We start from the raw sequence: 21,340 nt of genomic DNA, 5'->3' as shown, positions 1-21,340 counted from the left end.
CGACCAATCAGGGGGCCGGCAGACAGGAAGAGGAGCTGTAAATTAAGTGCTAGTCATTAAAGTGACATTAATGGCATTATTGAGCAGAGAGGAAAAAATGAATCACAGAGAAATTGGCAAAGAAGTAGAGCGGTAAAAGGGGATTGGCAGAGCGCCAGTCAGGAGGCAGAACCTGGATAATGTCAGGAGCCCATCGGAGGAACAGGACTACACTGGGACTAAAGTGACCTCAGTAATGCTGCTAATAACAGCCGGTTATCAACTGCACTCTGGCTTTCTATGTGTTATCTGAGAAACAGACACAGCCCTGGTGGATACAGACTATCTGAAATTGCAACGCTCTTTCTTTAATGTTGCTAAGTATTACACAATTGGTGCATTCAGTCAAAAAAAAAAAAAATCTGACTGCTCGAAGGCATGCTCCAAACGTGTTGATTATTACCATAAAACATGATTTCCCCTTGCAATATTAGTTGCTATGCCAACTTTTGTGAGAACCAGGGACCTAGTTATCGCTCCTCTCCCTCTGTTGTTTATTCTTGTACGTTTGCGAACTTGCAGAGGCATCAGAAACATTGTATTAAAAGCCATAATACTCCTGAGAATGTGCTTCACTGTGATGACTGTAACTTCAGATGAATAATCACAGTTAGCATGCCCTATTTGGTGTCATGCTGCTTTTTTAAGGATCACTTTCTGTCTTACACATGCGCAGCGCTGCAAAAAACAAAACAAAACAGCAAAAAAAGAATATTATTTGTCTTTTTTATGAGTCCTAGGAAATTTAACTGCAGAAAACGAATCTCCATGTACCCCATAAATTATGTCTATCTGAGCTATGTTACTTTAAAGTTATTATATTCGTGTTGGTTGTTGAAAAGACCAAACAACATTGGAAACACAACTTTAGGCTTTCTTACAAAAAAATAATACCATTCCATTAATTAATGATGAATGTGAACATTAGTTAAAATTTTACTTTTAAGAGGCTTCCCTTATGAACTTGGCTGCTCTTATTTCTTGCTGAAGCACACACCATCAGTGGGGTGGGGTGGTTGTGGGTAGTGATTTGGGGGATGGGGATAGGTGCTATTGGTAAGCGGTGAAGTAGAGAAGGTAAAGGAGTGGGGAATGGTGAAGGCGAGTGCTCTGTGAGTAGTCAGGCCACCATCAGCAGCCGGAAATCTCCGGTTGTCCGGTCAGCGGCAGCAGCAAGGTACCAACATGAAGAGGGGGCAGGGTTACGCAGAGTGGTGGGAGGTACTCACTGACAGCCTATAGTTCTGCATCATTTTATCAAACTCCTCGTCAATTTTTTTGTATTTCTCTTCAGTGCGGGGGGTGAGGGAGAAGGGCTCCTCGGGGTCTGGGCTCTCAGAGTCCCGGTGCTCTTTCTTGTTCAGAGCCTTCGATCCCCAAACAAAAGAAGAGAAGGCAGACAGGGAGAGAGAAAGAGAGAGAGAGAAAGAGAGAGAGAGGAAAGTAGAGAAAAAAGGGAGAAGAAGAAAAGGGTAGGTTAGATAAGGTGACAAAAATGTGATTGTACTCACGCCGTAGCGCTTGAAGAGGCTGTCCAGGTCCTCGGTCTTGCGGTCATTTAGCGGGCTTTGGTCGATGGAGTCGTCGCCGTCGGGCTCAGGGCTGTTGCAACCGTTAAAGCCTTTCTTTCGCAACGTCTGAAGCGGTTAAAGAGGGGTAGAGGAGGAGAAGGAAGCACATTTACATTTCATTTTTCCATGCACATATTGAAATTAGCACACAGTGAAAGATTTTCATTTCTCAAACACAAATGAACATCTTGATTGCATAAAATGTGCTGACTCCTACGCTATTCATTGTATAAACATGAGCCAGCTAAGGTCAGATGGAACAATTTGACCCTGATGATGACATAAAAAGAGTTTGTCTTTTTTTCCTTGCGGCACCTTCTGTGAGCAGAAAAGCTGCCTTACAGAACACACATTCTCAACTTCAACCTTTGAAAATCCTCTGTCGATTTGTGAGGTCAAAGTTCGTAACATCTGCCACCCACCTGAAAGCAAGTTATTAAGGAAGAAACTGTACTTGCTTATCCAGCAGGTGCACTCAGGAAGTTATGGTTTAAAGGGCTGAAAAACTACTGAGTCTTATTCCAACCGCAGAAAGCTTTCAAATCGGAGGATGTGGTCTGAGAGAACAAGGCCAATAAACTATGTGCATGTCAGAAGATACAGCGAGGCATCACACTTGTGCACACGTTGGCTAATCAACAGTGTTAGTAATTGGTGTGAAGCTTTGCACTGAGGAATGTGGTAAAGTAAAGCAAAAGGGTAAAGGGTGAGCTAGGAAGCATGTGCTGGTATTAGCACTTCAGCTAACGGCAGACAGGTTGCGTCAGTGTTCGCACACTTTGGAAAGGGCGAGAAATGGAAGAGGGAGACCGACGGGCGAGAGAGGGAGATAGAGGCTCTTATTTTGAGAGGATTGTGCTAAACAAGATTTGCTGTTAAGTAGCTTTGCCTGGTGGGCCCTTGACCACAGAGCCAAGCAGAGAGATCCTCGTAGCAAAATGGATCTTAAACTGGAGCTGGAGATCCTACTGTGGTCCAAATACAAGCTTTAGCCTTGAGTGGTGCGAAAAGAAAGAAATCCCTCGCCTTGAAATCTATCCCAAAGGAAAAATAGACTATAACCATGGCCAAAAAAAAGAAAAGAAGAAAAAAGACTCTAGTTCTCACTCCAGCAAGTCATTCCATCCAAAACATTTTTTTATTGAATAAAAAAAAAAAAAAAAAAAGAAAAAGGAGGGGAGGGGAGGGGGCATCTGTCTGCGAAGCACTATATTTTAAGCAGCACTCTGTAGAAATCAACTGATTTCAAGAATTATCAAATGACCTTCAGTGTCTTACAAAAAAGAAGCATCATTAAGTCATAGGAAAGTGGCTGTTTAATGAACAAGCAATCACAGGAAAAGAATTTCTTTAAAAGCTCGTAAATCTAGTTTCTAGTATTAACTGTAATGTGCAGTCATGTGAAAAAAGTGAAAAACTAAGTAAGCTCTTATTGCTTCCATTGGTATTATGAGATTAAGGTGCTGCTAATCATATGTGCTTGATTAGATGATCATCAGCAAGTGTGAGCACCTCTATAAAAGCAGGCATACAGATGTGAGCATCCCAGCGAATTCCCCCCAAAGTGAGACCGTGGAAAGCACAGAGAACAACAAGAGCTACATCTCAGAGTCTACAGGCCAAAGTCACGACTTTACAATTACAAAGACACTGAATGATTATGGTTGGTTTTGAAGGGCTGCTGGGAGAAAACTACTTAGGTGTGGAGATGTTTGGCCAAATTGCACCACATTTGTAGAAAACCAAACACAGCATATGAACACAGAGCAAATACTAACAGTGATGATTCTGGCTTGTTCTGCAGATATGGGACCAGGGCATTTTTCAGTGATTGAGTCGACTATGATTAAACAGCTAGAACTGGGTCATGCAACAGAACAATGATTCCAAGTACACCAGCAAATCTGGTGTCTCGATGGTGCAGTAAAACCAGACCTCAAGCTCACTGAAATGCTGTGATGGAACCTCATTGAAAGGTGTGAATAAACAAATGCCTTCGTACCTGAATGAACCCAAGGAACACTGGAAAGAAGAGTGGGCCAGAATTCCTCCACAACGATGTGAGAGAATCATAGTCACACGGAAAGTGATTACTTCAAGTTACTGCTGTTAGGAATGGCTCTACAAGCTACTGAATCATAGGGTTGGGCATAGTTTTTCCACAGTATTGTGAAACAGTCCTTTTTCATATGTAAGTGTAATTTGGGGGTTGAACAAAAACATGTAGTCTACCTAATTTGTAGTTCAGTATGTAAAACAAATAAAACCACTGGCATCTTTTGACATTCAATTACACACAACATATAATGCAGGGCACTGTTACATGTATCACCCAACAGATATTATATTCAATATCTCATGCACCCTTTACTTTCTTTAATTAACAAGCACTTGCCGTGTCAGGTGCGACTATAGTCTAGTGGCGGTCTGATTAAAACCTAACCATGTGTTACATGAGTGCACAGCACACAATCATTGTTAAGTGAGAATGATTCAACTGCATGCAATTCAGCCTCTAAAGTGAAGCTGGCGGGAAGTCGTTGTATCGAGAGCTCCAGACTAAACCCCGAGGAGGAAGAGACAGAGATTCTTTTCATTTTTGATGTATTAGCCTGAAATCCTAAAAACAGGTGAGGGCAAGAGGGTAATGATGCCATTTGGATGTAAGGGTAAAAAGACTTTCAGTGTTAATAACAATACTGCTCTTTGATATGAATCTCATTAAAAACCAAAGCCATTATTATTATCGCAGTGTCAAAGCTGCTTTTTTATCTACCCACAGAAACGGGTTATTAGAAAGATTTGTTCCAACATGGAGACAGTCTCCTGATTCAGCTGTTAACTCTCACCAGAACAAGTAAGGGCTCTGATCTGCAGCTTAATGTAAATTTCACACACAGGAGCAGCCACCATGCGCTTTGTTGTGCACAGTTCATAGAAAACACACTCTGCTGAAGCAGATGTGTGTGCGCACTGACCTAAAAATTGAGAGAATAAAAGAACTACATAAAATAAATAAAAATAGAACAACTTTCAACTTGAAAATGACGGCATGTGACAGAGGGCTGTGTGGAGGACGTGATAGAAGCGTGGACCTCCTGCCCTGACTGTCAGGACACAAAGAGATAAAGAGCCTGCAAACAAAACTGTGATGACACTGGAGCCATGTTGGTGCACTGTTCACATGTAGTGACACACATTTGTACTTTGATACTTGTGAGGAGAGACAAAGTTCCAGTTTTGCATTTCCTAAGCCTAATTTAAAAGGTAGATGGTTACACCAACCAAAAAATTAATCTCCTTCAATTTAAGCTTTAGTTCAATTAAACCTTGATCCTACTTTCATAGATCTGCGACCAAAACGTCGTCAAATATCAGTCCTCATTAGAGTTGATATGATGAACAGGGCCAAAATACAAATGGATTTGGTGATCATATACTTTTTTTTTTTTTTTTTAATAATAAGAACAAAAATAATGACAATAAGACCAAACATGCAACTGTCTTTGGGGTTTGGACAAAATTCCCTAAATGCCCTCGATCTTCTTAAAATCGTCCCATTTGAATTTCTGTACTTGATTAAATCTGGCATTATTTGTCATAAAGATGCAGCTATCATGCATATGCTATTAAGGCGCCATGTGTTATTAACTCTGACACAAACATCATTTCCCCCAAAGGACAATAAAAACATTTCTTACAATGCTTCCACTAATGCTTCCAATAAGGACAGTGTTCATTCATTTTCATTGTCTTTATGCCATCGTGGCAATAGATTCACCAGTTAGTTGGCATACAAACTTACCTTCATCTGTAACTTCTTCAGCACGTAGTACTGAAGTCTAAATGCTTCTGCTTATTGCTTTTCCTAATTTGAGGCCGTAATTATCCACTGAGATTGCTAGCTTACTCTATTTTCTGCCAAAGAAGCAGGCCATGGAATAAGGTCAGAATGACACTGCATTTCAGTTCCACTGAAGTACAAAACGCCCGACCCATAAATCAAAAATCTGAACGGATTACCACTGGTCAAATATTCCTTTGTTTCCTCTCCATCTGACACTTTCAAATTCATATAAAAAGCAACAATCCTAATGGACACACTGACATATGGATGCAAACAGACGTACAGTAGGCTTCCTTCTCACACTGTCTCTACTTGCTTTCACACACACTTGATATTTTTTGGACATCACAGGCTTGCCTCTCTGTCTTTCTCTCATGTAAACTCCACTGATATTTTGTGAACATTACAGTGTAAACATGGGCATCTTTCCCCCTCTCTCACTCGCTCTCACTTTCTTTGTTTGTTTTCCCACTCTCTCTCAGACTGAACATTTTGTGTTACATTGCATTACATTCACATTCTCTCTTTCGCTCACACTCACACACACCCCTCTGTTGTGCACTGATCAGCTTGTCTCTCAGTCAGCCATCTGTTCACCTGTCCGCTGTCTCCCTCTCTCCCACTTTCCCTCTCGCTCTCTCGCTCTATTGTGTTGCCAGGGTAAGATTCACCCTGCAGAGCACCACGCCAGCCTCTAACTGGCTATGACTGCTCGCAAGCCCCGCCCCCACCTCACTCTCTTCGTTCCCCTCTGGCTCGCTCGTTCGCCCACCCGCCTGTCCGCCCGCCCTCTGTTTCCAGCTCTCCATGAAACGCTGCTGCTGCTTTGTCCTGTCTCTTTTTGTCTTTCTCTCGGCCTCTCATCTCTCAGCCCACCACCTTTAACGTAGCTCTCGCTCGCTCACAGTGCAAGTGCAAACTCTCGCACTTGTCCTTCTGTGTTTTTCCACCCTTAACATCTCTCGCCATTGCTTCCTTGAAATGTCTCCATACGCAATACTCCCCAGTCGCTCATTTCCTCTCATCAACCTTCATTCTCTCCTCTGTTTCAGTTTCTTTTCCATTCCTCTTTTGCCCTGTCTCTTGTTCCCAGAGCTTTTCCCATCATAATTTCCTTCCCTTTTCCTCTCTCTTTCCTGCTCCAACCTTTTATCCCTTACTCTGAAAATGTGTTTGAAGCCTCTATGTGTCTAAGTCGTGAGTGAAAGTCACTGTACGACTGCATGCATAGTGTCAGTATTTGACGTTTGATAACAGTGGCAATAATACTTTGAGTGTATCAGGTTCCCTTCCTGGTTTTTTGCATTTCCTTTTATTTTTCTCACTTTTGCCTCTATCAGCTTTATCGTCACATTCATTTGGAAGGTGCCAGAAAAACAGACCTTTACCTAAAACATACATGTGTGTTTGGGTGTCACCATATCTAGCCATGTATAAGTTTAAGAGATACACACACTGCCTCTGAAAGCAACTCTGGGCTCTGTGACTTGCCCAAGGACACTTTGGGAGGTGGGAAGGCCCAGATATGAAACTGCCGAACAGCACCGCTTGCACAGTTTTCCTGTTTAGCCACTTTAGATGTTTAAATTCTTATCTATGATAAAGTAATTGTTCAACATGGCAAAAAGACCATGAAACCTATCTTTGTTATCAAGAAGAACAAAGAGTCTTGCAACTGATAGCGTAACCTCTACACAAACCTAATTTCAACATCATCAAGTTAACTTGGAATCAGCTGTAATCCACAGAAACTTTGGCCAGTCCTCCAAAACAACTGGAACAATCACAACTGCTTTAAGAACAAAGGAGGGTCGGACTAATCACTGATTTGTACTGTACTTTAACTAAAGTTAAAGGATGTGAGTCACCAAACTATTGTCTGGTGTTCATAAGGCCACTGATCACTCCTCATTAGAAAAATTTATCTGAGAATTACAAACCGATTTCAGTGCTATGAAGGCAAATAAGACAGATAAAAATACAACTGACTTCTAAAGTGGCATTTACTTTACATACGAGTACCAAATTCCCCACTTTGACTTAGTGTTGCTGCGCTGCAGGTCAGCACAGAATCAAAATCTATGTAAAAGGAAGGTGGCCACTTGACTGGATGAATTTTGAAATCTATTCAGGAACCAAAGACTGGATTTTGTTCTTCATCACTTCTAACAGAAGTATATTTCAACATTATGCACTCCACACTGTATATAAATGCCACTTGTTTTGCACATATTCAACTCTGTATATTTTATATATTTTTTTTTATTATTATTATTATTATTATTATTATTATTATTATTATTATTATTATTATTATTATTATTATTATATTTTATTTTTTTTACTATTTAATTTGTAAAAATGTGTACACACACACACACACACACACACACACACACACACACACACACACACACACACACACACACACACACACACAGAGGAAAATATTTAGTATACACATCCAGAAATGCATACACTATTATATATTGTACATATATTTATTAGTTTCAGGTTGGCCATTCTTGTATTTTGCTCGTTTGTGTTGTTGTGTTTGCACATCTCTGTTGCTTGTGGGGCTCGCACACAAGAATTTCACTCGCATGTGCTGTGCCAGTGTGCCTGCACATGTGATGTGACAATAAAAGTGATTTGATTTGATTTGATATTAGGAAGGGATGTTTTAGTGACAAACATGATCATGAAGGATAAACAGAATATTAACAGAGACATGTAAAAATCTTTCCTTTAACTGATTATTATAGTTTTCTAATCTCACTGTCTAACACTTTTATTTGCCCGGTACAGTATGTGCTGTTTATTGTTAGGCTTTCTTTTGGACTATGACGGTGCAGGTTATATGGTCCCAAAAGTACTTAGGTAGCAGGCAGAGTCCCTGCTGTCTAGGCCTGGTAAGTGCAAAGCAAACTGTAATGTCACCTCCCATTGTGGCTTGTCAAATACAGAAATGCAGAAGAAAGTCTCTCCCTCTCTCACGCATGCAGCCCCCTACAGTCAGTCATTTGGGGCATCGTATCCACAGTCTCAGCACAGCAGTGGCTGCCAGGCTCCTCAGATGTTGTATTATAGATCAGCACTTGTTTTTTCTCATGTCAGTAACCTGCCAAGCCGTGAGACGTGAGGAAGTCATGTCCTCGCTGCCCACAAAAAACCAAAAAACAAAAAACAAAAAAAAAAAAAAAAAAAAAAAAAAAAACACACACTCGCTATCGTGTGGGTTCAGAATGTATTTTTTTGAACGCCTTGTTAAAACAGAAAATCAATAAATAAAATAAAATAAAACAGAAAAGAACGTAAATGCATTTCCTCGTCCTGCTCTCTGTCACTTTTGTATTTAGATTAATTATGCTTCCTGTTCCTAGTGCTCCCCTGTGTGAAGTATTAATTATGCATTAATTTCAGGGTCAAAAGCGCATTTAACATGAAAATGTAAATGAAAACTCAACTATATGTTATGCATTGTGATGGTCTAAGTAAGTGGGTTTTTTTCTAATTAAAGTATAAAATTCAGGAAGTTAGGTTGGAATAATCATTTAAACATTTGGACAAAGTTTAGTTTATGACTTGTAGACTTCCTTTAATTTCTAACCATTTAGTTTATTAAAAACCATCACTGCATAAACAGCCATTACCCCTCCAGCTCTCACTGGAATTATTTGTCCATGAAAATAATGGACTTCTCTCACTTAGCCCTCAAGAGGCCTCTGGATGGTTTGCTATGTATCAGAGGAAGCTGATCGTGCATGATGCCCTACATCAACTACAGATGACCTGTAAGCCAATCAGTCTTATTGATATATGACCGCCTACACTAATGACAACTAAACAAAATATTTCGAAGCCTATTTTTCTGCCCTCTAGGAGTACGTGTTCCTCATTCAGAATCTCCATAACACGCCTCATTCTGGGAGTGAGTCACATATTTTATAATCAAGGACTTCCAGTACTTAATATTGTTTTAATGAAATCTTGGCCCCTTTTCAGCACAGGGCTGTTAATTATTTCATAAGGTCAGGATCTCTGTTCTGAACACAATGCTGTGAATGTGTGGTATAATACTGACCATAACTGAAGGCATTGTATTGCATTCCTTAACCTTGAAGTTCAACTGCAAAAAACAGTGAAGTAATAATAAGAAATAAATTTGAATAATTTTGAGGCAATGACTAAACATAAGACAAGTTTATATCTTGGTTTCAAATCAAGTTGTGTGAATGTATCAGGTCACAAACCCCCAAAAAAAATCTAATTTAAAAGGGAGAACGCATTACAATTCTACTTGTAACGTAAAACAAATAAATAAATCCAAAAATCCTAATTATGGTTGAGCTTTGGGCCTTTCACACAAGTTTTGTGATTCAGAAACTTGGAAGAAACAAATCCCAGTAAGAGTGGTGACCACTAATGTAAGCACCAATAAACCTTCCTATGACCCCTTCTACTCCAGATTAGGACCTTGGGCATGGCAGGTCTTAGCAGGAGGACCACAGAGTTCAGACAGCAAAGAAGGATTATATGAGGAGCATCTACGGGACAACACAGGCATCAGCTTTCTGCGAGAGGACGTCAGAGGAGAAGTGGGCATGCAACTCTGCAGAGGGGTGAATTTCTCACTGTGCACTAAGTGGGGTAATCTGGGGTTGTATACTATTTGTTTGAAGCGCTATGGGCTATTGTAGCAACAAACTCAATCTGTTGCTTAGTAGGAAAATACTGACAAGTAATGTTTCGCAATATGTGAGTCTCCCCTGGCTGCAGCCCAGGAGGATCAGGGCGGTGCCCAAAGTCCTTAAGCACGAGCATTGAAGCTCTTGGTGAGATCTGTCTTCCCTGAGCCGCTTAAAGGAAAAAGGGCATCCCCCTTCTCCGCCCATCTTGCTTTCTCTCCTCAGCTATTCATCCCCACTCTTTTAGCATTGCGCTCGCTTGTGTTCCCTCTGTCTCTCGCTCACTTCCCTTCTTTGCCCTGATTGGGATCTGCAGTCAAGCGGATTAACACATTCTGACAGGAGAGGCAGGCTGCCCACACACACTTTCAAGCAGCACGTGCATCTCAGAGAGAGGCTGTGTGTGCATATGCACAGCCTCTCAAGCTTGCACTGAAGTGAAGGAATGTCTAACTGTGTGATGAATAGAGTCCACACACCCACACCCATATACACACCTCAATATGAACTTAAGTGCATCTAGGCATTTAGGCCCAGAGGTGCATGCATGTACAGCATAGACAGAGCAACATACACGAAGCATAGACTGTGTACGCACGTGCACGTATCAGTTTGCGTGTGCCTGCGTGACTATATCCACACTTCATAATTTATACTCAAAAGCACTTGCAGAGGCAGAGCAGCAAATGGGCACATTTTGAGACTATCCAATTATCCCCTCTCTCTTCTCCCTCTCCCTCACTCTCGCGCTCCGTCACTCGGTATGTCTCAGCTCTGTCCTTGACCAGCGATGTTACACCATGTGCCAGTGCAGATAATCTTTAATAATTATTGTATAATTCGCCAATCTTGTCACACTGACTGTTCGACTGTACAGGGCGCCACTGAAAGCCCCTCACCCTCTATGTCTAGCATTTCTGTAACGCACGTCCAGTCACAGTTGCGGCATTTAAATGTACAAAATGTACAAAATGATAATTATCATTTATTGCACATGGAGATAAAAAGTATTTTACAATATTCACAAGTCTGTTCAAGCTGTTTAAACGGCGGTTCTCTTTTGGACAAGAACATGTTAACAGATTTAGGTCATTTTTACTTTGCAAATTTTCTGCATTTCTTTACAGCAATTATTTAATAAAACTAAATAATTCCTGCTAGTGTTTCACAGTAAGAGCCCTTCAGAGAAGTAAAGACATTGGGCTCTTGTCCCTTATAACTTGCCAAGAAAATATCTAATGAAATCTTAGTCAAAACTGAGTTATTAAAAGGATACATGTGATGATCTTCTTTATTTTTGTTACAGTCAACAACCAACACTATATTTATTCTAGTAACAAGTACTTTGAGGGCATCCAAAGCCAGATCTATCTTATTTCGCTGTGTCACAAAGCTCCATTGTTTATCCAAAAACTTTCAGCAAACCACACATTTGTACTGGGGAACTTTTCCTTTCATTGCCACAAACACAGACACTGTTGAGTACTTTCTTTTGACCAAATTCTACATGGACATTCCTAACTTGAGCACCCAGCGTGTATTTATCTGCCAACAAGTCCCCAACAAATACACTGTTCGTTACAGACAAATGTTTACAATAACTCTGCTTCCAAAAAGGTGATTACACTGTGTGAAACAAAATTCAATGATTTGCAAATGATTAAAAGCCTGTAAGTGATTTAAAAAAGTAAAAACTAAACTAAACTGAGAAATGCTATTGTCAGTGATGTTCATTTTGAATTTTATGCCAGCAAAAATGCTTTAAAAACGTAGGACCAGGGGCATGTTTACCACTGTGTTGCATCATCTTTTTTTTTTCAAATGTTTTGTCAGCCAAATGTTTTCCAATTTCCAGCTAATGCAGAATATCAGCTCCTTAACAGCTGTCAATGGTTCTGCTTTTCAACAACCTGTTTTGGAGCTAAATATTACACATTTCCCTCCACTACGTTTATGCAATGGTTGTATTTACTCATTACCTTGGAGATTTAGGTTTCCCATACAAAAAGTGACAAAGACACATTTAAATAAGCTGCAGTTTTACTTAATTGCTATTTTGTGCAGCTATTAGCAGTACACTATATAACGTATTCTGAACAAGGTTCTGAGGGTTTTATTTTTAATACTGAAATGACTCATGCTACTCTACTGGTAATGTGAAATAGCAAGAATTCATGGAAAATGTCAGGGGCAAACGACACTGATACCTGCCCAACAAGGTGGTGTTTAATGCAGTACATCTGTGGAAGGGGACAGTTGAGGACAAATGCTGGCGAATGTTGCTTAATGCCTCCTGACTTATTAAGAGAATGGGTGGCAGGCAGTATAAAGGCCGGTATAGGCAGGAAGCTCCCATGTAGGACACACACACACACAAACACACACACAGAAGCTGACACAACCAAGAGGCTCACCAAGCCTGAATATTGTATGAGGCGTTCTCATGGGCCACTGCAGAGCGTGCAAACAGAAAGAGGTGGACTTATGCATACACACATACACACTCAAACATAGATACACACACACTAATGAACACACAAAAAGAGACAGAATGAGACAGAGTGGCACACTCGAAAACACAAACACATGTACGCACACAAACAGAGCCAGTGGAGCTTGAGCTGATGTGGCCCGGAGCAGCCCAACGCCCACACACACACACACACACACACACACACACACACACACACACACACACACACACACACACACACACACACACACACACACACACACACACACACACACACACACACACACACACACTTAAGAGCCATCTGCAGCTGAAGATACAGCCTACAGAAAGGCTTTACTGCTGACACTCTGAGACAGACAGAAAGAGAAGGACAAGAAAGAAGGGAAAAACTGTCGTGACCGAGTGAATCAGGAGATTACGAGGAAGCGAAGCCAGGAAGGGTAGAAGGAAGAGAGAAACTGACAGACAGAAAGGTGAAGGGAAAATTATGGCCTCAAACTCTCAGTCTTACCTTCAGCCCACTCAAACACAAAACTGCTTCACCAACACTTTCACTGAGATTTCAGCAATTACTGAATGCAAGCCCTTATTGGATGAAATTCCCCTTAGGAGCATTCTGCTCAGGCCCCAAAGATTTCATGCCTCTACACAACCAAATAATAACCAATAATGACAAATCCCAAAACTCAGGAAGTTTAGGAGTATGTTCAGACAAAGTCCCCTTTGTGAAATAAATTAGATAAATCTGTTATTCATTGCATTTTCTTTAGGCTTAATGTAGCTAGGCTGGCAAATTCCTTTTTGTCCATGTGTGATTTTAGAGTGCTATTTTGGCCATTTCTGATGAGAACCAAATGATCCCATCAACAGAAAAACAGATGGAAATCAGATCTAGTTGAATGTGGAATTTACTTTCTGCTATATATGAAGTAATTCAAGCTTCAAGTATGACCCTCTCTTGTATTCAAGGAAAATGGTTTCCCAACAGTTCTGGTCTGAAAAGCTTTTTATAATCAGAAATTCCTCAGGAAAACTGTTGGAAAGAGGATTTAATCTCACAGCCAGAGAATACTCAGATGCAAACCCAGAGCTGGGACTTTTGTGATCCAGGACCTGAATTCAATCAATGAGTCCTTCAGGTAGGTTCCTACAATGGAAAATAGCGCTCTCCATTCAAAAACACCTTTAGCACATAACTGTAGCTAGCCATTGATTTAGGTGTTTGTGGACAGTTTGAGAGAACTTGAAAAAGAATTACGCCTTAAAGCAGCAGTTAGAGGTCAGATGAGCTTCTGAGTGCTTCATAAATCGAATCAAACAATGTTTGCAGCCTGTGGGTTTCTTCCAATAACGTATTTGAAATAGCCTGAAAAAGGGAAATAAAACTCATCATTTGCTGTCAAAGTTCATCACTCCAGGGACACAGGTTGGTATCGCTTACTTCATAAATGTAGTGAATCAAAAACTAGTGGAGAACAAAAGGTTCGAATAATATTTATTGCTGTAGTATCAATCTCAATTTTATAGGACTACGTTCTGCAATTTAGAAGCAGCTGATAAAAGAGGGAATCACTCCCACTCTATTATGTTGTTGTTCTCAGGCCATTGCCAACACAAGGTTTTATTCCAAAATCATAAGGGCAATTTGACAAAAAATTCAGATTGGGAAATTGCTGCTGACACAGATCAGGTAATGCTAGTGCCCAACTAATAATGGCCTAAATCCATTCATGAGCTAGCCATCTCATTTTTTCAAACCTTGCTGTTTTGCTGTGCGTTGTTTGAAATACGATTTAGCCCGAGCATTCAACATGACAGTAAAGCCATGGCGGTGACTGCATGTTGACAATGTTTGTGGTTGACTGATCGTGAACTCCTGCAGCAATATTCAGTGAGAAAAAAAACCTCAAAGCCAGGCGAGATCCAGCTTTAAGTCAACGCTCCATATGAAGCGTAAGTGCTGTACTGCAGTGCACACGGCTCGCTGAATCATACCTAACCATCTCGTGTTGAATTCATAAGAGGGTCCTTATGTATAAAAGGGTCAGCAAGGCATGTGAATATGTTCCATGTTCGCCTGACAAGCTCCAGCGAAGCCTTTTCCCACAGGGAGGAAAGACGTTAGGAAGCAAATGGATTCCTATTACAAAAACATAAAAATGGAACTGACGGACTGCCCTCACACTTTCTCTGCTGACCTAACCCGTTGACCTCTCTTCTAGTAAATATGTAAATGAACAAAGATTTTTTTTCTCAGAAGTTTCTTCCTCTAACTGGTGGGCATTTTATGCTGAAGTGGTTTCCAACTGGTTCTAGGCGTTGTCCTTTGGCTTGTTGGTGTTTTGTTGTTGTTGTCAGAGAGGTCTCCAGGTAACAATACGACCAAAGCCAGAGTGTTAAGGGGGGCGGGGGATAAGATGGGGAGGCCCAGCTGTTCCTATCTCTCTACTCCCATTAAGCTCAAAGGCACCGAGCCAGAATCCAACCATAAACAGCACTGGGACTGACTGGACTCCACAATTCTGAACTGGGCAATAGTAAAGAAATACTAAAATATATAGTTACTTTTCAGTAACAAGGGATTTCAGGAAAGAACAGTGGGTTATAAAAAGTTTTTTAAAAAATGTAATGACACCTCTAAAAATGCAGTGTTTAACCACTTCAGTTTCTTAAAGCCTAATTTATAATGCATAACAATTTAGAAGAAGGTTAGATTGCTACAAACACTGAAGGTTAGTGTGACTTTGGCTTCTTTATAGATTAAACATGATGTAATATATCACATCAGCAGATTTTTTTTTAAGCTAAGCTACCTTAATCACCCTCTGCCTCTAACCTGCCTACAAGTAAACAGGCATGACAGTGATATCAATCTCTAATCTTATTCTTGGGAAGAAAGTTAATCAATACACATCTGAAAATGTCCAGCTTCCCCTTTTAATGACTTGATGTACAATAAACTATGATACTCAAAGCCTTATTGCAACAGAAGGCAACACAGTTTGTTCAGGAAGTGTATCTAGGTCAAGATTACTTTAAGCCTAGCATCTGCTAAAATAAATAAATGTATTAATTAATTAAAATAAAGGTAATCAAATGGAAAGTGGACCTTTTAAGGATGTTAAAAAGATTTTGAGGTGTTAAAGACGCAGTTGTTTCCTGCTGTTTGACCCACTGCCCTCCCTCCCGTCTCCACGCTTTACCTCGATAATGTCAGCGTTAGTCCGGCTCTCGTGTGGCTCGTTGTACTCGGTGTACTTCAGCAAGACCTTGTCCATGTCAGTGCTGGCATACTGGAACAGCTTGTTGGAGTGGTTAAAGATGATGAGAGCGATCTCGCAGTCGCACAGGACGCTCAGCTCGTAGGCCTTCTTCATCAAACCAAACTTCCTCTTGGTGAACGTCACCTGATGACAAAAACGAAAACTGAGCTGAGAGAGCTCTAACACAATCTTAGTAAAATTATTCATAGTTCCCTAAAACAATTGTAATTTTATAACATTATAAACGACACTCTATTAATGAAGTTAAACTGAAATGAAAACAAGGGCATTATCTACATATTCTGACATTTTATTTCTTGTTCTAAGGCAAGAAGGTTTTCATGGAGTCTCTTGGTCCTGAATGATGATGTGGGCCACGGAGCTAGAGTGTGGATCTGGCAACAAGCCACAGATTATAGATTTTTAGTGAAAGATCTATTTCAATTTTCACGAGAGGAAAATTTTCTTCAGGGTCTGTTTAGAGTAATGTTCACTTACGAAATTAAAATGTCAAAATGTACAGGTCGCAACCATTTACAGAAAAAAAGAAAGAAAAATACATGCTGATAACCATATTTCTTTCATTCAACCCAAATCGCATACTAACGCTAAGACAAACTGGATACTAAACCTAAACTAAAGCCAATATTTTGAAAAGGATGCAGGCGGTGCACACAAGTTCTACTCAGCATTTTTTTTTTTTTACAAATAATAAATAAAATAAATGAAGCAAGTGAAAGGGATTTTGTTATTTCAGCTTGAAATACAACACATTTTGAATGTGTTTGAATAAAAACATATAGATATAAATAAAAAAAATCTGTTCACCAGAATTTAAAAAACCTATAATCTGCAAATAAGACACAAGGCATGATGAAACTGAAAGGAACACACTGGGAAATCTGTCAAATGCTGAGAGTAAAACTGATACTAAATATGACTGTAGAATAAGCGACAGCTAGCATCTGTCAAAGCTCCCCTAAAGCTCTCTAATTGTCATGTTATATCCTGTTTTATCTGATGAAAAACCAAAGAGTAAAACTGACAACTTGCAGCTTTACAGTAAATTATCTGACCTCACTGTGACTCTCAATCTTGGCAGGAAAGTAAAAAAGCACATTTACGCAAATGTTGAGCTTTTCCCCCTCAAGACCTGACTTAATATCATTTTGGACCAGAGCCATTCAAACCAGCTTATTCTCAGTTAAACTGAAAGTGTAATTTGAGCTTTTTGCACTTCCAGACTCTAATGACGGCACAAATCGTGCTCTGAAGCGTATGGTTTGGGTATCTGAGACAAAGCAAGACTGACTGCATGGAAGCACTGTGTATTAAACATACAAGATAGAGACATTTTTAGGAAAAAAAGACTCCTAGACAGAATGTCTAAACATGCTCTTTCAAGTACTCAGATTGTATTTTGTGCACAGACTTTCACTTCAGTCCGTACACTCCTTTCTCTCCCGTCACACTCGCTCTGTGTCACTTTCACACTATGATATGCTCTTTTCCATGCTCTCTTTCTATGTCACACACTCTCTCCCGCTCTCTTTTCTGCACTTTCCTTCTCTCACACGTTATTTCTCCCTTTCCCTTATGCGCACACACACACACACACACACACACACACACACACACACACACACACACAAGCCCGCTCAGTTGTGAACAAGCTGAACAGAACTGGGAGTGTTGCTAAAGCACAGGGTCCCTTGTTGTCTGCCGGTTGGCTTTAGAAGCGCTTCCCCGCTATAACCAACTGGTATTTACAATCCAGAGAGATTTGGCTTTGTTTGGATTAAACACACAGGATTGCACAAACACAAACACATGCAAGGAGAAGAAGATTAGCAGAAGAAAAAGAAGAAAAAGCTTCAGGTACTGCTACAATATCGAGCATTTGATATGGGAGAAATGGAAATAAAAGTCAATGTGTACACAGATGGTGTTGAAGAGGCAGAAAGATTTCAAGCATGCTGCACTTCAGGCCACACCCACGAATGACATCAACACATTTTCCATCAGACGTGCAAGCCAAAAACCTGCTGTGACATCAATGATTGTGGCTGTGACCTGAAGTGCAGCATGCTTACAAGTTTCCTGCAGTTTACTGCACTTTCTTATGTAACCTTAAGTCCTAAAGTCCCTTTAAATCTTTGATTCTCATTCTAAGAAAGCTTTTTGTTCTGTACATCTGGAGATTGGTGACGTTTACTGAGGGAGAGGGAGTCACATGTTTGACCTTGAAGATTTTTAGCTATTTTACATTAATTTCAGTAATGGACTGATTGGTTTACTTTTTTTGCTTTTAAATTGGAAAAAAAAAAATCAAGAATATTTCTGACATTTTTAATATTAAGTGAAGTGTTTTTACAAACGTTGCACTGATTTCACTGCAATTTTTTACAGATATTCGAGACCTTTAAAAAAGTCTTCATCAAAATTTAATCGCATTTACTAGGCTTTTAAGAGCAAAACTGCAACCCTAATGGAATAACCATCTTCTGGTTTTATGTTTAAGAATGAGAGTGTTGAGCTTTTTTTGTCCATTTATGGTAATTACAATGCATTATAATATATCTGTCGCCAAATAAACGTATTAATGATATTCTGATACTGCCTCTAGGGTTTACCTGCATCGACAGAGGCCACATTTCTGTGGCAGAAGGATGCTCCGCTGGCAGCTGAGTTCTGAACTGAAACTATAATTGAAATGAATTGAATACAGAAAGAAAGAGAGAACAAATAGAGTGGTAGAGATAAGATAGAGACACTGAGGATGAAAGCAGGAAAAGCAGCAAGTGAGACCTTCAATCTGTGCATCGTTCTCTCCTACAATCACTTCATCTCTTCCATCTCTTGCTCCTTTCTGCACCCGACATGTTTAAGCCTCCCTCATCCCTCCTTCTCCTCTCTTATTTTCTCGCCCTCGTTTTCTCTTCCTCTCTTCTCTCTCTCTTGCTTTTTCCACATCCTCCCTTCCTCCCTCCCTTCGCACTCGCTCACTCATTGCTTCCTGCTGCCACAAATCAAATTATATCGGGGTCGTATCCATGGGCAACCGACTCCTCTCCTCCCCTCCGCCCCCCATTTCCCACCTCATCACACACTGCTACCATCATCTCACCCCCCACACCCCCTCCCCATCTTTATCTCTCTGCCTATCTACATATCTCTCCACTCCTCTTCCTCTCTTTCTCTCTCTCTGTCTCACACACACAGACACACACACAGAATGAGCAGATAAATTATGTGGCGATGTTGGTAAGGGAGGAAATTACAGTTGTGCGGGATGACAAGACTGGTAATGTAGAGAGAAGCCACTGCAAACAACAACTGCTCCCTAAAAAAATTATAAGGTCATCCACCAGTGCTTAAAGCAAACAAAATCAGTCCCACATCCCAAACAAAACCTCTGTCCGTCTTTCTTTTTTTAGAAAAAAGTAAGCAGTGGGGTAGTGACTTTTGGTCTGAGCTTCAATCTTGCTGTTTACCACAAAGGATAAACAAGCTGGAGGTAATTGACATTAAGAGCTGAATTGCCAGGTAACCAATGGCAACTGAAGAATAAGACATCCTCAGTGAGAAGAGTAAGAAAGAAAGGGGGCGAGTGGTTTCATTTGAGTGCGTGTGCGTGCGTGCATGTGTCTTGGCGAGGTTGTGGTTGTGTGGCAGATGGATGAGGAAACCACCACTGACAACCACAACCTCCTCTTGCTGTTTCCTGTAGCCAAAACCCTCTCTTTCATTTGCTAGCTTACAGTCTCGCTCACACATACAGTTTGAACAGTTGAGGAAAAAATTAATTAATAAATAAATAAATACACCGGGTCTCACTATACTAATCAGTACAGGTACGAGCTTTCAAGGATCTACAGAACAATGATATGCTATTTTTATTTTAAAATGTTAAGCGATTCAAAAGTTATTGTAAATAAAACTGTATCTACTGGAATTGCATTTGTTGTGTGTAAAAGAGAGACAGAATTGAACTGTAAATTGCCATTACAATATCCTCTTCACTTTTAATTAAGGTGCTCCTCTAGTAATATTTTAATTGCCAAGAACTGTGCTACAAACAAACAAATGAGCAAAATAATCAGCTGCTTCTCCAGAGTCTCTCTTGTCCTATGGTATCGCTACACTGTATTGTCCTTCATTTTTTTCCACATATGAATTCTGGAAAATGTTGGGAGAATGATGCTGGACCATTTGTCAAAGCTCTGCTTTTCCACAGCACACCGCAGGAGATAGTCCACTTCAGAGAGAGTTTTTACTACTGGAAATACTGATTTAGGCCAGAACGCCGCCTGGGTTGAGTGTGCAGGATACAGTACACACAGTATCCCTCTGCTAGCTATGAATTCACCAGACAACTATGTGTGCCATCGGTGCAAATCGGTGCAATAGCTGACAGGTAAAAAAACAAAAAACAAAACATCAAGTGTCTAATATTAGTGTGTTAGAGATTTGTTTTCTCATGTGCTATTCTGTTGAATAATGCCTAGAAGTTTAGAGTTACAGTGCATGTGCAAAATTGAATCTTGATCTGCTTTCCAACGTGGGTTATCTCAGCACAGGGGTTTTTCTGCACGTTGGACTACAGTTCACGATGAACTACAGAACAGGATGAGAGCTACAAATTGCAGTCTAAGAGAGTGGCATTGGATCCATTTATATGCAAGATAAGAAACTATGGAGAATAATTCAAATGGTATCGAGATTGCTCTTGATAGTGCTCGGGTCAACTTGCAGTTAGCTTCTTTCTCTTGCAGCCTCTTCTAGCTCTTTTTGAGGGGAGCACTAAGTGTTCCAAGCTACCCAAGCATGTTTTGGGTATACCCTGGGGTCTTCGGCCAGAAGGACATGCTCAAAAAAATCCCACCTCACAGATGCCTTAAGAGGCTTCCTAGTCCGATGCCCAAACCACCTCATCTGGCTCCTTTTAATATGGAGGAGCAGCAGCTCTGCCCAGACACCCTTCCGAGGAAGCTCATTTCCACTACTTGTATCTCATTTTTTCGGTCACTACCCACAGCTTGTGGCCACAGGTGTGGGTAGGAATGGAGATCAACAGCTTTGCTTTCACAATCACTTCTCACTTCAAGAGAGCAGGCCGATACAATGTCCACATCGCTGCGGACACCACACAACAGATTGATGCTTAATGCTTCATAAATCGTTAGACTTTTAAATACTTCTTTATGCATGACTATATTCCAACAACTACTAAAAGTTATCTGTTCTAAAATGTTAATCCTGTGGACTCTCAGTAAATTTGCTATAACTACAACTACTTGCACCACCTGCAACTCAACACCTCAAAGACTAAGGAACTGGTTGTGGACTTCGGGAGGTCCAGAGCAGGTCCACTGCCGGTTCAGATAGAGGGGGAGGAGGTGGAGGTGGTCAACGAGTACAAGTACCTCGGGCTGTGGGTGGACAATAAACTGGAC

The 21,340-nt window shown here is 40.5% G+C and overlaps 1 protein-coding gene across 17 annotated transcripts in view; it reads right to left on the bottom strand.

Moving 5' to 3' along the window:
- mef2d (myocyte enhancer factor 2d) overlaps nucleotides 1-21,340 on the bottom strand; it is a 103,195-nt gene that overhangs the window by 37,806 nt on the left and 44,049 nt on the right. For 9 of the 17 annotated variants that reach the window (XM_080896949.1, XM_080896952.1, XM_080896951.1 and 6 more), the window contains 2 exons: nucleotides 15,825-16,028; nucleotides 1,269-1,676 (listed from right to left, as the gene is read on the bottom strand). In XM_080896949.1, coding sequence (XP_080753075.1) covers nucleotides 1,269-1,676; nucleotides 15,825-16,028 — 612 coding nt within the window. The remainder of the gene's footprint in view (nucleotides 1-1,268; nucleotides 1,677-15,824; nucleotides 16,029-21,340) is intronic. The other 8 variants (XM_080896942.1, XM_080896943.1, XM_080896946.1 and 5 more) reach the window with 2 other exon arrangements.

The sequence above is a fragment of the Rhamphochromis sp. 'chilingali' genome (assembly GCF_963969265.1).
Source record: "Rhamphochromis sp. 'chilingali' genome assembly, chromosome: 11".
NCBI lineage: Eukaryota > Metazoa > Chordata > Actinopteri > Cichliformes > Cichlidae > Rhamphochromis > Rhamphochromis sp. 'chilingali'.
This window is presented reverse-complemented; position numbering and strand designations above follow the sequence as displayed.